At 46.3% G+C, this 14,238-nt stretch overlaps 1 protein-coding gene across 1 annotated transcript in view; it reads right to left on the bottom strand.

Annotated features, from left to right (window-relative positions):
• Positions 1-418: 418 nt before the first annotated feature.
• The window catches only part of LOC103264178 (exostosin-2-like), a 137,364-nt gene continuing 123,544 nt past the window's right edge, over positions 419-14,238 (bottom strand). The window contains 1 exon segment of the mRNA XM_021714323.1: positions 419-544. Coding sequence (XP_021569998.1) covers positions 488-544 — 57 coding nt within the window. The 3' untranslated portion in view covers positions 419-487.

The following is a 14,238-nucleotide window of genomic DNA, read 5'->3' on the forward strand; positions in this document are numbered from 1 at the left end:
AATGAATTGCCCTGTGGCATAAAAGAGAAGAAAAACCTAGATCACAGGTTGGCAAATTACTAGCACAGGTTAAATCCAGCCACTGCTTGCTGTAAATAACATTTTATGGGAACAACCCTGCTTAGCCCTTGTGTATCTCCTACGGCTGCTTTCACGCCCCAAGGGCAGAACTGAATCACTGCAACAGAGACTGTGGGGCCTGTGAAACTAAAAATATTTGCTATCTGGCCCTTTACAGAAAGTCTATCAATCAGACAAACAGCTCACCCTCCTCTCCATGCAAGCTCCTAGCATGGGTTGCCACGTAGAGAGAGACGCGTATCTGCACCACGAATATGTCTCTGTGGGCAGAGAAACACTCCCGTCACTGGGTTACTCATGGGCTGTGTAACCCATGGAGGCCCCGCCTTACCTTCCCCAGTGGTGAGAATGACAGCGTAGGCTTTGATGGGTCCGTGGTTGGCTTCAAATCCACTGAACTTGACCTTTACTGAATTGTGGCTGGAAGACGTAATGTTAGGGGATCCATCTGGAGGAGGAGGGTCTGAAACAAAAAAAAAAAAACATGATTGCCCCACATTTCAAACCAAGGAAGAAGCAGAATTAGCAAGTAGAGAATGTGCTTCGGGGTCCGCCTCAAGATCTGTCCCTGCCCTGGAGACTGCGTGCTGACTCGTGCAAAGCAAATCTGTATGCAAGAGGTGGGGAAGGAAACTGTAGGCGAGACAGTGGGCATGGAGAAGACCGTCTGGCTCACAATGACCCCTTCAGTATGTCCAGTCACATCCCCCTGAGTGGGTGCCCAGAGCTTTGACTGGTTTTGTTGCTATCGTTTCTAATGGTGTATGTTTTTATTTTATTTTTTAAAACATATTATTGAGGTACAATTAGAATACACACAAGAAGGTGAAAAGCTGGTACACTGAAAACAACAAAACATTGATGAAGAAATTAAAAGAGTTACAAATAAGTGGAAAGATATCCCATGTTCATGGATTGGAAAACTTAATATTGTTTAAATGTCCATACTACTCAGGGCAATCTACACTTTCAATGCTGCCCCCAACAAAATCCCAATGGCAATTTTTAAAGGATAGAAAAAAATCCTAAAATTCATATGGAACTATAAAAGACCCAGAATAGCCAAAGTGATCTTGAGAAAGAAGAGAAAGGCTGGCGGCCTCACAATTCCTGATTTCAAAATGTATTTGTAAACCTATGGTAATTAAAACAGTTACAATAAAGGCATAAAGATATAGGCCCACAGGACAGAATAGGGTCCAGCATTAAACTCTCACATATCCAGTCAACTGATCTTCGACAAGGGCACCAAGAATACACAACAGGGGAAAGACAGTCTCTTCAGCAAAGTGTGTTGGAAAAATTGGATATCCACCTTAAAAGAATGAAACTGAACCCCTACCGTATACCACACACAAAAATAAACTCTGAATGGATTCAAGACTTAAACATAAGACCTGAAACTGTAAAATTCTTTAAGAAAAAAACACAGGGAAAAAAGTTCCTTTCTGTCGGTCTTGACAATGGCTTATCGGATATTACTCCAAAGCACAGCAACAACAGCAAAAATAGATAAGTGGAAGTAAATAAAACTAAAACGTTTCTGCACAGCAAAGGAGATATTCAACAGAGTGAAAAGCCAGCATCCTAGTCTGGTGAAGATAGCCTGTGTGCCTTTCCAGGACCACCCCCATGGTGAGCTCACATTTAAGGACAGGGATAGTCCATTCCGTGAGCCCCTAAATACCAGGGCTGCTAAAAAAAATGTATGCCCATTGTCAGAGATGTTTGCTGTAATCAGAAGTGTTCAGACACTATGGTGACCACTTTGAGCACTTCTTGTCATGGCAGAAATCAAACATGACTTGTTTTCATCTTATTGAGTATTATTTGTTTCTTTTTTTTTTTTTTAGTCAGAGTCTCACTCTGTCGCCCAGGCTGGAGTGCAGTGGCATGCTTATGGTCACCACAGCCTCAACCTGCTGGACTCTGACAATCCTTCTGCCTTCCAAGTAGCTGGAACCACAGGCACGCACCACCACACCTGGTAAATTTTTTTTATGTATTGTAGAGATGAGGTCTCGCCAAGTTGCCCAGGCTAGTCTTGAACCCTGGGGCTCAGGCAATCCTCCCACCTCTGCCTCCCAAAGTACTGGGATTATAGGCATGAGCCACCGTGCCCAGATAGTATTACAATCTTAATACAGTTTTTTCCTTTCTTAAAATGTGTATACTTTTTTTGGCAACCTCTTAGAATAGTTTATTCACAAACCCAAAGCACCTTTTTCATCCCTGAAGGACTACCTGGCTGAGGGGCCGGAGGAGTTACCAAGAGATGGTGAGTATTCTCCAATGTGGCAGACCATTTTGTATACTGTATCTTGGGGTGATTCAAGGAATGACTCTCCCTCAAGATTCTGACTAAATGTCGTTTCTCCCACAGCACTGACTATCAAGCAAGAATCTCCTACAACGGAGACACAATTCCACTACAGTATCAGGTGTTTCCTTGAACACCAACTTGGAATCACTTTGGGAGGACAAGGCAAGAGGAATGCCTGAGGCCAGGAGTACAAGCCCTGCATAGGCAACAAAGCCAGACCTCATCTCCACAAAAATCAAAAGATGAGCTGGGAATGGTGGCACGCCACCTGTATGTAGTTCCAGCTACTTGGGAGGCTGTCGTGAGCTGTGATTGTGCCACTGCTCTCCAGCCTGGGCAACAGAGTACGACCCCGATTCAAAAACATATTTTGAAAGAACTTATGGGAGCCAAGATAGCCAAAGAGCAGCCATTTTGACACTATCTAGTTCTGTCATGTTTTCTTAGCAAAATTACCTAACCTGCCCTCTAATCACTAGCCAAGGACAGAACTGATTTCTCAGAAGTAGCTAGTGATAATAGTTTCACAACCCCCTCTCCAGGCTGTTTGGTGAACAAGTTAACCTAACTAACCCTTGGCCTTCACAACATAGACCCCAAGGCTATGGGCTATGGCAGCAGTCATGTGACTAACCCATCCCTCTGCATGCTATCACCTGATATCAGTACCTGTGCTTACCTGCCCCTTCTGGATGATGTGAAACAGACCAACACCCAATCACCTTATCAACCTGCCCCCATCAAAAGGAAGGTTTAAAAGCATTCCACCTCAAGCAGCCATTTGCCATTGTTTTGCTAAGCTCTTTGAACTATGGCAGCCATGTTTTCCTAAGCTTTGGTCCCCTCCCCTACCTTAGAGAGGTGAATCCCCTCTCCCCTTCCCCCTTCCTCTCCCTCCCCCCTCCCCATCTCTCCCCCTCCCTCTCGCACATTCTCTCTCTCTCTCTCAACTTTTTTAAGTAAACGATATTTTCCAATCTAACTTCTGTGCAATTGCTTGCATCTTTCGCATGGCACCAGATCACAGTTCCCCTGGTCTGACCTAACATTTTGGAGGCCCTGCTGGGATTTAAGCTAATATATATATTATATTTATTCCCCCCCAGGCCTGTTGAGATGGGGGCCTTCAGTATTCTTATTAGAAACTGAGTACTAGAGGTCCCCAGGGGCTACAGGGGGGGCTGAGCACAGGCCTCTCCCCTTTTCCGTTTCTCAATCCTATCTCCACCCAGGCTACCATTCTCAGTCTGCAGGCCTTTCCTATTTCTTCTAATACCCTGCTTATCTAGATAGGAAGCCAGAAGAACTCCACTTGCTGGAACAGTCTTTAAAACATGAACGAAGAGACACCCCTCTGAGAAAAAACCTGAATTCACACTTTGGGGGACCTCCATTTTCATCGCTTGTTCAGGTTTCTTTTTCCTGTGATTTGCCTCTTGGTGTGGTTTGGATAATTGGCCGTGGCCAGGCCACTCAAGTTCAGAAAAAAAAGAACACTTCCTGGGATAAGGTTCTCCTGGCTTTCAAATTTCCATATGGCCTTTCCCTACCTAAGAAAGTCTGAAGCTTTCTTTCCCAGACAATAGGATGTGGAGAGTGAAAGCAAATTCTACCTCCAGGTCCCCCGGGGACCTCCAAGGAGGGACTTTTAAAGTCAGAGGGAGGCTTGCACTGAGGAAGTCATCCGCGCCATTGGCAAAGACATTGCTCTCCTTTCCTTGCCCCCTTCGTTCATAGAATGGTGCCTCCTCCAGCCAGCAAGGAAGGTTCCAAGCCAGAGACTCTGCAACTGCTCTAGGGGAAGGGAAGGGGCTTGTTTTATCACAGGAAAGGGACTCCCTTCCAGGAGGCCTCCTAATCCCTTCTCTCTCCAGGAGAGAAACAAGGGTGGGGAGAAAAAGACTCATTCCACTTCCTCCTCTTCGGTTCCCCACCCCAAGTTTCAGATTCCCTAAACCGAAACTGAAGATCTGCATTATTCTGTCACTGCCTGAAACCAATTCCCTTTTTGTAAAATGTTATTATTATTATTATTATTTTCTTTTATTTTGAGTCAGAGTCTCACTCTGTAGTCCAGGCTGGAGTGCAATGGCACCCTCATGGCCACCGCAGCCTCGACCTGCTGAGCTCAGGTGATCCTTCAACCCCAGCCTTCCAAGTAGCTGGAACTACAGGAAGGCGCCACCATGCCCGGCTAATTTTCTGATTTATCATAGAGATGAGGTCTCCCAAGTTGCCCAGGCTGGTCTGGAACTTGTAGGCTCAGGCAATCCTCTCACCTCGGCCTCTCCAAAGTGCTGGGATTATAGGCGTGAGCCACTGCACCCGGCTTCTTTTTTTTTTTTTTTTTGAGTCAGGATCTCACTCTGTCACCCAGACTGGAGTGCAATGGCACAATTACAGCTCACTGCAGCCTCGACCTCCTGGGCTCAGGTGATTCTTCTGCCTCAGCCTTCCATGTAGCTGGAACTCCAGGCACACAACACCATCCCCAGCTAATTTTTTATTTTTTGTAGAGATGAGGTCTCGCTATGTTGCTCAGGCCAGACTCAAACTCCTGGACTCAAGCAATCCTCCTGCCTCAGCCTCCCAAAGTGCTGGAATTACAGGCTTGAGCCACCACACCCAGCCGCTTTTGAATTCTTTTCTGACAAGGGTTTTGATGTCTGAAAAATAAATTAAGAGTGTTAATTCCTAATCCTGCTTACGTAAAGGCCAGTATGGTATAGTGGTTCAACACCAAGCTTGTGACACTTAGCAGCCCAGGTTTGAATCCCAGCCCTCAATTTGGCAAATACCTGGCCTGGGGCGTGTCATTAGCCTTTCTTGGCCACCTCCTTTCTCCTACATAACAGGGGTAACTACAGCACAAGGGGTGGCTGTGTGTGTCTTGTAAGCCAGCACCTGTAAAGTCCTTAGAACAGAGCCTGGCGTGGTAAGCACCACACAAAGTCTGCCATTGGTATCATTTATAAGTAAGATAATGCATGAAACTGCTTTGTAATCTGTCACACGTTACACAAAGAAATCACAGCAACACAGAAAGATACTTGCTTTTAGAAGTTTCTAAGTCTAACAGAGGATATGTAATTTACAAACAGGAAAAAAGACTTACCGATGTTTTTAGAACATGCGAACGCAAATCTGTTCAATGGGGAAAAGCTGATGGGTACTCTGTGGGGAGGGGCGATGAGAAGTGTTCAGAGTGGGGTCCTGGGAGGGCCACCATGATCGTAACACAGCAATCCGACCTGGGCACTAGAGTGAGACCCCAACTCAAAAAAAAAAAAAAGAAAAAAACTAAAACTAGATAGAAACACACGCTGGGGGCAGTACTTAGAAGGCCTAAGAAAACGACTTTTAAGTCTCCTCTAAAACTGACCCTGAACTTCAGGCACTCACTTGAGAGCTGGCCTTTCAAGGGGCAGAAAGACAACACTTGGGCAGCACAAGCATCACTGAGGATCAAAACTAAAGCCAAAATATGAGCTCTTAAAGAAAAAAAAAGAAAAAGTGCGCGCGCGCACACACACACACACACACACACGCTGAGAACTTTCTACATTAAATGCCAAATTTTAACTTGGGAGAAAAACAGAAGCCTTTGGGTAAAATAAACAGAAGGGGAAAAATGCTCCCCTAGCATAAACCTAGGGGAACTTCCTTGCTGTGGTTCAAATCCTGACCTTCCTGTGAGCTTGAAATAACCAGCTCATGATGTCACAAAGAAAGAACGGCAAGCATTCTGAATGGTGCTAAAAAATCTAAGTTCTGCTCTGGCTTTTTGTTAGGCAGCCAAGTATATCAGTCAGAGCAAAAGTAGCTAGAAAATGTGTACTTCCTTCGGTTGGGAAAGATCAGCATGGCTGTCGGCAACCTGACCCCCCCAACCCCCCACCCTCAGCCTGGGGGGACACCGCCCTAACATGTGAAAATTAGAATTGTCAATGAGAAATGAGCAAGTGAGGCCATTTCCTATTGCTCACTCAGTCAACAAGTATTTATTGAGCACCTACTATGCACCGGACACTCTTTTATGCTGGTGAGCAAAAGAGACCAAAAAACCCTCTTCTCGTGGGGCTAACTTCTCCAAAGTTGAATTTTTAAATCAAGGCATCGAGGCTGGGTTTGGGGACTCACACCTTTGCTCCCAGTACTTTGGGAGGCCAAGCGGGAGGATTCCCCAAGCCCAGGCATTCAAAACTAGCCTGAGCAACATAGCAAGACCTCATCTCCGCCACAAAAAAAAAAAAAATCAGCTGTTGGGTATGTTAAGAGTCACAGGCGCTGCTGAAGATCTACCTTTGTAATGGAACACGGAAGGAAGAGCAGAACAAGGCAGTGCAAGGAGGCAGGAACACAACAGAACCCATTGCTCCCATCAGTCCTCATCTTCTGAAAGCAGAGGGCCTTTGCGGACATGGTTTCCATTTAGCAAAGAAAGCCCATGCGCACACCATTAATGGAGGAGCTCCCGTCGCCTGTGCAGCACACTAGTGCGACTCCACATTGACATCCGAGAGCCTACTGGGGCCCCGGCATCTGGGATAGTGAAAGAAGCACAAGGAGAATGCAGCTAGAAGGTGGATTAAACCCAACGATGACTTTTCATGAGGCAGTGAATCTCTTGGGAGATAATAAAGAAGGCGGGGAGAGATGTGAGCTGGAGGGGGTGGAAGGAGGAAGAGACGGGTCAGGATCAGGTCGTGGGTTTTCTAATTTTGTGCTCTTAAGACCCACTAAAGATGAAGTCATTTTTATTTCCATAACTTCAACTACAGCATGGGTCATCCTATTTCTAAGTCTGGTCTCAGGAGATTGTTTAATGAAGTTAAAAGAGGAACGGTGATCATAGCCAAATGGCTATCTCTTTAAACCCCGCACAAGTGGAAACAGATATTAGTTTCTTATAAATAACCATTATTGAGCCTTCACAATTTCAAGTTGGTTTTGGCGAGGCTCAATGTAATGAACGGGATCAAGGACATTAGCTCTGTGCTGCAAGGACGAAATAAGCCTCCTTACTTCAAGTGGCTGCCTGGTGACTTCTGTCCCTTGAGTCAGGAATGTTACTGCTAACTGGCCAGTCCCCTCTGTCTTCTTCTTACTGTGCAAAGGTAGGAGATGGTGCTGACCACAAATTCCTGAATCTTGGCTGATGTCAAAGGATAAATCTGGTTCTGAAAGAGTCATTTAATGAGTTAGTTCGTTCTAGAGCCTTCTATCAGCAGTCTTCAATGTTTCTGGCATCAGGGACCAGTTTTGTAGAAGACAATTTTTCTTTTTTTTTTTTTGAGTTGGAGTGTCACTTTGTCACCCAGGCTAGAGGGCAGTGGCACACTCCCGGCCACCGCAGCCTCCACCTGCTGAGCCCAGGTGATCCTTCCGCCTCAACTTCCAAGTAGCTGGAACTACAGGCACATGCCACCATGCCCGGCTAATTTTTTGATTTATTGTAGAGATGAGGTCTCGCCAAGTTGCCCAGGATTTTCTTGAACCCGTGGGCTCAGGCAATGCTCTCACCTTGGCCTTCCAAAGTGCTGCGATAATAGGCGTGACCAACCATGCCCGGCTGACAATTTTTCCATGGCCCTGGCGTGGAGGGAAGGAGAATGCGCAGTCAAACCTCACTTCTAATCTCCGCCTCGCCTCCACCTCAGATCGTCAGCCATTAGATTCTCATAAGAAGCCATAACCTACGTCCCCACAAGCGCAGTTCACAATAGGGCTCTCACTCCTATGAGAATCTAATGGGGCTGCTGATCTGACACTCATCTCCTGCTGTGCAGTGCATTTCCTAACAGGCCGCAGACCAGTCCTGGTCCATGGCCCAGGGGTTGGGGATTCCGTACTTATATGGATATTTAAATCCCTCTAGTTGGAGAATCGCACAGCAGAGGTGCTCTTTCAAATCACTCACTTATCTCTCACAGAAACAAAGATCCGAATATCACATGTTCTCACTCATATAATGGACCTTGAACGTCCAATACAATACTATAAGAAAATGACTGACGGTACTGGGAAACTATGGGGGGGAGGGGGATGGGATTAACAGTAGCAAATATCTGTCGGGGGATGGGAAAACACCTCTTATCAACAGGGTGCCTGAATGAAACGTAATTGTACACCTAACCCTTAACTGTACCCCACAAAACCATAATAAAAAATACTGATCAATGAAAAAAAAAAAATCACTCACTTATCTACAGCTGATTTGCGGGTGTCTTACAATAAGGGGCAAAACTAAAGTCCAATCTGTCATAACAGATGATGTCCTAACGGCATTAAAAAAGACTAAAACCCAGAGATATCCCGTCCATCTTTAAAATCTTAATCCTGATAGCAAGTTCTGGAAAGTCATTCCAACAAACAGCAAGCTCAAGTCATACAAGTTTACGAATGGAGAGATTTTAGTATTCTTGCTTTATTAATCCACGCATGTATTTGGCTCACTGATGCTCACTGAACTCCCAATATTTTAAATTAAGCGTTTTCAACTTGGTATTGACATCGATACAGTCAAAGCCTCGAGCGTTCACACAACCAAATGGTCCCTCCTGCTGATCTTTTGGGACACAACTGCCCCTTTCCCTATCCCTGACTCTGGCACCACCCGACATAGAAGCGGTGGCAACCCCAGAGGCCGCCATTTCCATTCACCGCAAGGAGTTATGTCAACGGAATCGGACAACACGTGACCTTTGGGCCTGGCTTTTTTCACTCCGCACAGTTCCCTGGAGAGCCGTCCAGCCTGCTGTGTGTCGCAACACTCCGCTCCCTTTCGTTGCTCAATAGCACCGTATGGTGTGCATGTGCCATGGCTTCCTTAACCATTTATCCCCCGAAGGACATGTGGGCTGATTTCAGCTGTGTCAATTACAAATAAACCACTACAGACATTCACACACAGGCTTTCATGTGAGCATCAATTTTCATTCCGTGGGACACAGGCCCCAAGCATCCGGTTGCAGGTCACTGGGTAGTCGCATGCTTAATTAATTTTACAGGAAACCACCACAACTACATCTCAGAGTGGTTGTACCATTTTCCAGCCCCAGCAACCATGTCAGAATGATCAGCTTTTCTGCAACCTCTCCAGCATTTGCTGTTGTCAAGATTTTTTTTAATTCCAGCCATTCCGATAGGTGTGTAGTGATACCTCACTTCATTTATTCTGCATTCCGTAATGGTGCATGTTGTTGAAGTTCATCAATACAATCAAAGTCTCGAGCGTTTTCACAACCAAATGGTCCCTCCTGTTGATCTTTTGGGACACAACTGCCTCTTTCCCTATCCCTGACTCTGCACGATGTTGAAGTTCAACATCGTGCACCATTAGGGAATGCAGAATAAATGCAGTGAGCTTTTCATAAGCTTATCAGCCTCCTGCATGTCCTCCTCAGTGCAAAGTCTGTTCTTGTCCTCTGCCTGTTTTCTGATTGAATTATGTGTTTTTCACTGTTAAGTTTGAGAATTAAATATATATATATATATACATATATATATACACACACATATATACATTATCTAGATGTTTACACATTTGCTGGATGTGCAGTCTGTAGCTTGTCTTTTTGTCCTCTTTATAAGAGCAAAAGTTTTAAATTTTGATGAGGTCTAATTTATCAATTTTTTCTTTTTACATTCTGCTGCTGGGTCAAGTCTAGGAACTTTTTGCCTAGCCCCAGAGCCTGAAGATTTCCTCTTTGAGTTTTTTCCTAAAAGTTTTATGATTTTATAGTTTACATTTAAGTTTGTGGTTCACTTTCAGTTATTTTTATACAGGATGTGAGGTTCAGGTCAAGGTACAACTTTTGCTGTGTATGTCCAACCTTTCAGCACCATGTGTTGAAAGGCTGGCAAGAAGAAGTCCAGGATTCTTCCACCGAATATGGAATTATGCTACTCTGAACAACTCCTTATCATTCTACTCACAGGAAGTACATGTGTGCGTGCACATACACACGTCCAAACACATCAAATTCATCCAGTGAGCTGGGCTCGGTGGCTCAGCCTGTAATCCCCCGCCTTTGGGAGGCTGAGGTGAGTGGATTGCCCGAGCCCACGGGTTTGAGACCCGCCTGGGCAGCGAGACCTCATCTCTACAATAAATCAAAAAAAATCAGCCGGGCGTGGTAGCGCATGCCTGTAATTCTGGCTACATGGAAGGCTGAGGCAGAAGGATCGCTGGAGCCCAACAGGCGAGGCTGGGGTGGCCGGGAGCGGCCGCTGCACTCCAGTCTGGGCGACCGAGTGAGACTTCCACTCAAAAAATAAAAATAAAAATAAAAAATAAAAAAAAATTCATCCAGTGAATAAATATTTATTGAGCATCTACTATGTGTCAAGCATTTAGGCATATAGTAGTAAAAACAGCCAGACACCATCCCTGCCTGAATGAACCATAATAGAGGGGGAGTTTTTCAATCCAGACAGATCTCTGTTGTGGTTGTAATTAGTGGCCCTGGTTGTGAGAAGTCAGTCTTTTCTTTCCTCTCCAAGAGCAGAATGTCAAGAGAGGTCATGACCTCTGTTCAACTCCTCAAATCTTCAGCCCAACCCAGGGGTTGGTTGGTAACCTAGAAATATTACCAGCAATGGTTGCCAACTCTTGATCTAAGCCAGCCAACAGACAGTAGCAAACACATGCGATCGTGATTAATGTGAATGCTACGCATCAGTGTTCAAGCATCAGGAAGTAAATATGATCTCACAGATGAGCTGCAAATATCACACGCATTAGTCACTATTGCTTCATTTCACAGCTGTGACATTGCTAAGGCCAGGGACTACTCTGACCCTTTAGGTTTTCTTTCTTCTTCTCCCCAAATGTGGAATCACTATACCCGATCCAACGGCAATCCCCAACCACTGTCTCAAACTCGTGATTTTGCAAGCAGCTGCACAACTTTGCAGTGAGTGTGAGGCTTCACATTTGGGAGCACCAACACAGAGTACTACTCCGGAAGCTCGAGGCGCTTCCTCTGGAGAGAGCTGGGAGCCCAGGCCTGGAGGCTGCTCCAGCTTCCGCTTCCCTGGCCCTGTGCCAGGTCGGGCCCACATACCTCCTCTGAGTGTCTCCACTGCCGTTCAGGCAGATAAGCAGCCCATGAAGACAAATTCCCTGTTTCCCCAAACCATGAGCTTGAATTCCTGAAGCAGCCCGAGTTCCCCTGTAATCAATCCTGACAAGACAGCAGGCGGCTTTCGCAACAATAGCCTTCCAACATGTGGATCTTCTCAGGGTGGGAACATCACTGCAGATCTCTCCTTTCGAACAAGGGGAGGGGAAGTACACATTCTTTAAACCATTCAATGTGCCCACACCTCTTTAAAATAATGATGCCACATCAAGAGCAGTCATTCCTGAGGCACAGACACAAAGCCTGGTGGCCTCGACAGTGCTGCTGTCAGGAAAGCCACCGTGGTTGGCAAGGCGAGGCAAGGGCTTGCCAGGGGCGGCTGCAGCAGGTCGGCAGCGCCCCCTCACCAGGGCCACCTGGCATCAAGCAGAAAGCACACTGCAACCAAGCAGCCAGCCTCGTTGGTGTGGGGGTCTTTGGGGAGAGCCCCTCGGACAGGCAGCCGTGCCAGCAGGCAGCATGCACGTTCCTCTGGGGCAGGGGCACTGGTCCCCCACGGGATGTTTCATTAATAGCTATGTAAACAAATTCTGAATTTGCTGTTTTAATTTGCACGACGGGGAAGCAAAAAGTGCCACTCCATTGTAATTCCCGACGGGGTGCTTTTCTCAATGATTAGATGGTGTTTTACTGTTCAGTATACATGTCCGAGTTCCTTCCCTGAATATTTGTTTGCCTCGTCCTCCAGCGGGGACTGGGTGCCTTGGCAAGGCTCTGAGGGGTCAGCCTCTACCGCGCTTCCCTCCGTACCGCCCAGGCTGCTGGCCGCTGCTTAGGATCTGCTTTCAGCAGCACTCATGGCACATGTGAACTCTTCCCCAGGTCCCACGAGTGTCGGGGTGTAAATCAATGCAAGCTGGAGATAGGACGGCCTAACAGATCACATAGTCCTCCTCAGGCCAAAAACAGGGAGCCTGGGGCCACGTGGAAAATGCCCCAGAAAGACAATTCTCTAAGAAAGGGTGACTCCCCGCGACTACGGTCTCCCATGTGTCCCCTCTGGGAAGCGCTGACTGTGCCTTACAGGTGGGAACATGCAGAAATGAGCTGTTTGGCCGTTCTCTCTTTTAAAGACAACAGTCTCTATAACGGCAACTCCGGGTACTTCAAAAGCAGTGGAGAACAGAGAACTGACAGACAGAGGGGTTGTTCCGACTGTACTGGTATCATGGCCAGGCTCAGGAAAGGTCCGGAGAACTGCCTCACACTTAGATACACACATGGGGCTCAGAGAGAGCTTACGGCATCAGCTTCTTAAGGCACACAGCACAAGGTCCAAACAATTCAGAGTTTCAAGAAGCTTGGCTTTGGCAAAACGGTCCAAGCTATGCTGTAAAGCTTTTGGTGTCAGGCCTGACCCAAAAGTGGATCCAGAACAGGTGAGGTTTGACTTTGTGCATGCAGAAAACGGGCTGGCATGCAGTGAATCCAGTGCCTGCCACGCACCAGCAGCCATGTGGATGGCCTCCCGGACTGGACCCGCGGTGCACTCCAGACACAGGCTGCCATCCAGATAAGAGACAGAAAGACATTACTTCCTAAGCTCTCCAGTCACTACCAGGTCAGGTCCCATGAAGGCTCTGGGTGCTGAGTCACAAGATGTCAAGGAGTGAAACCCAAGGCACTGCTTTTCAGCAGGCAGAAGCACTTCAGGAATTATACTACCCATCCACCGCGGTACACCCCTTACACTTCAACTTCTCTGTTAGAGAAGTTGAACCACGTTTCTCGGTGCCCTGTATCAACTCCCAGGGTCAGCCTCCCAAGGGTCCAAGCAGGATGGGACAGGTGGTTCCATGTGCCATAAAGATAAACCTTTCTAGCCGGACTTGGTGGTTTGGCCTGTAATCCCAGCATTTTGGGAGGCTGAGGCAAGTGGATTGCCTGAGCCCATGGGTTGGAGACCAGCCCAGGCAACTTGGCAAGACCTCGTCTCTACAATAAATCAAAAAAATTATCCGGGCATGGTAGCGCACACCTATAATTCCGGCTACTTGGAAGGCTGAAGCAGAAGGATTGCCTGAGCCCAGCAGGTCGATGCTGGGGTGTTGGGAGCCAGCCTTGGAGGCCCGCCTGATTGACAAAGTCCAGGTGCGCTGAGGACCCCCGGCTGCAAAGCGAGTCCGGGCAGCTGAGGCCCTTCTGTCTTCCATCTTTGCTGTTGGTATGGCTGAAGAAATTCTGTGCAGTCGTGGAAGAAGAAGATGGCATGTTTATGTGAAGTCCTCACAGCCAACCTGAGAAAGTCATGGTTCATTTTTCCATTTCCCACTATGCCGCTTGGCCTTTTCTAACATATGCAAGGGTTAAACTCTGAAGCACATCAAGAATGCTTTCTTTCACTTGGTTATAAGTTACTAGATATTGCTTAAGTAAAAAATGATATAAGTATATCCACTCCTTATCTGATTTAGAATTATGTAGTTTAGTGTTTAGACATAAGGATTTTTACAAGCACAAGTTTATAGTAGTTTATTATGAATTCATTATAAGTTCTAACACTTGCATAGGAGTTATGTAGGTGATTTATAACACTGTTTTCACTGACTTGGGATAAAGATTAATGTTAAGGTTTTTACTTAATTTAATAGTTAAAATTCTAAGTTAACATTTATAGAGTGGGTTTTCACTGAACTCATAATATAATAATCAGACACTTTTATGACAGATCAGCTAAAACAGAAAGTT

Source organism: Carlito syrichta, unplaced genomic scaffold, assembly GCF_000164805.1.
Source record: "Carlito syrichta isolate Samal-C Ts95f unplaced genomic scaffold, Tarsius_syrichta-2.0.1 Scaffold305622, whole genome shotgun sequence".
Taxonomy (NCBI): domain Eukaryota; kingdom Metazoa; phylum Chordata; class Mammalia; order Primates; family Tarsiidae; genus Carlito; species Carlito syrichta.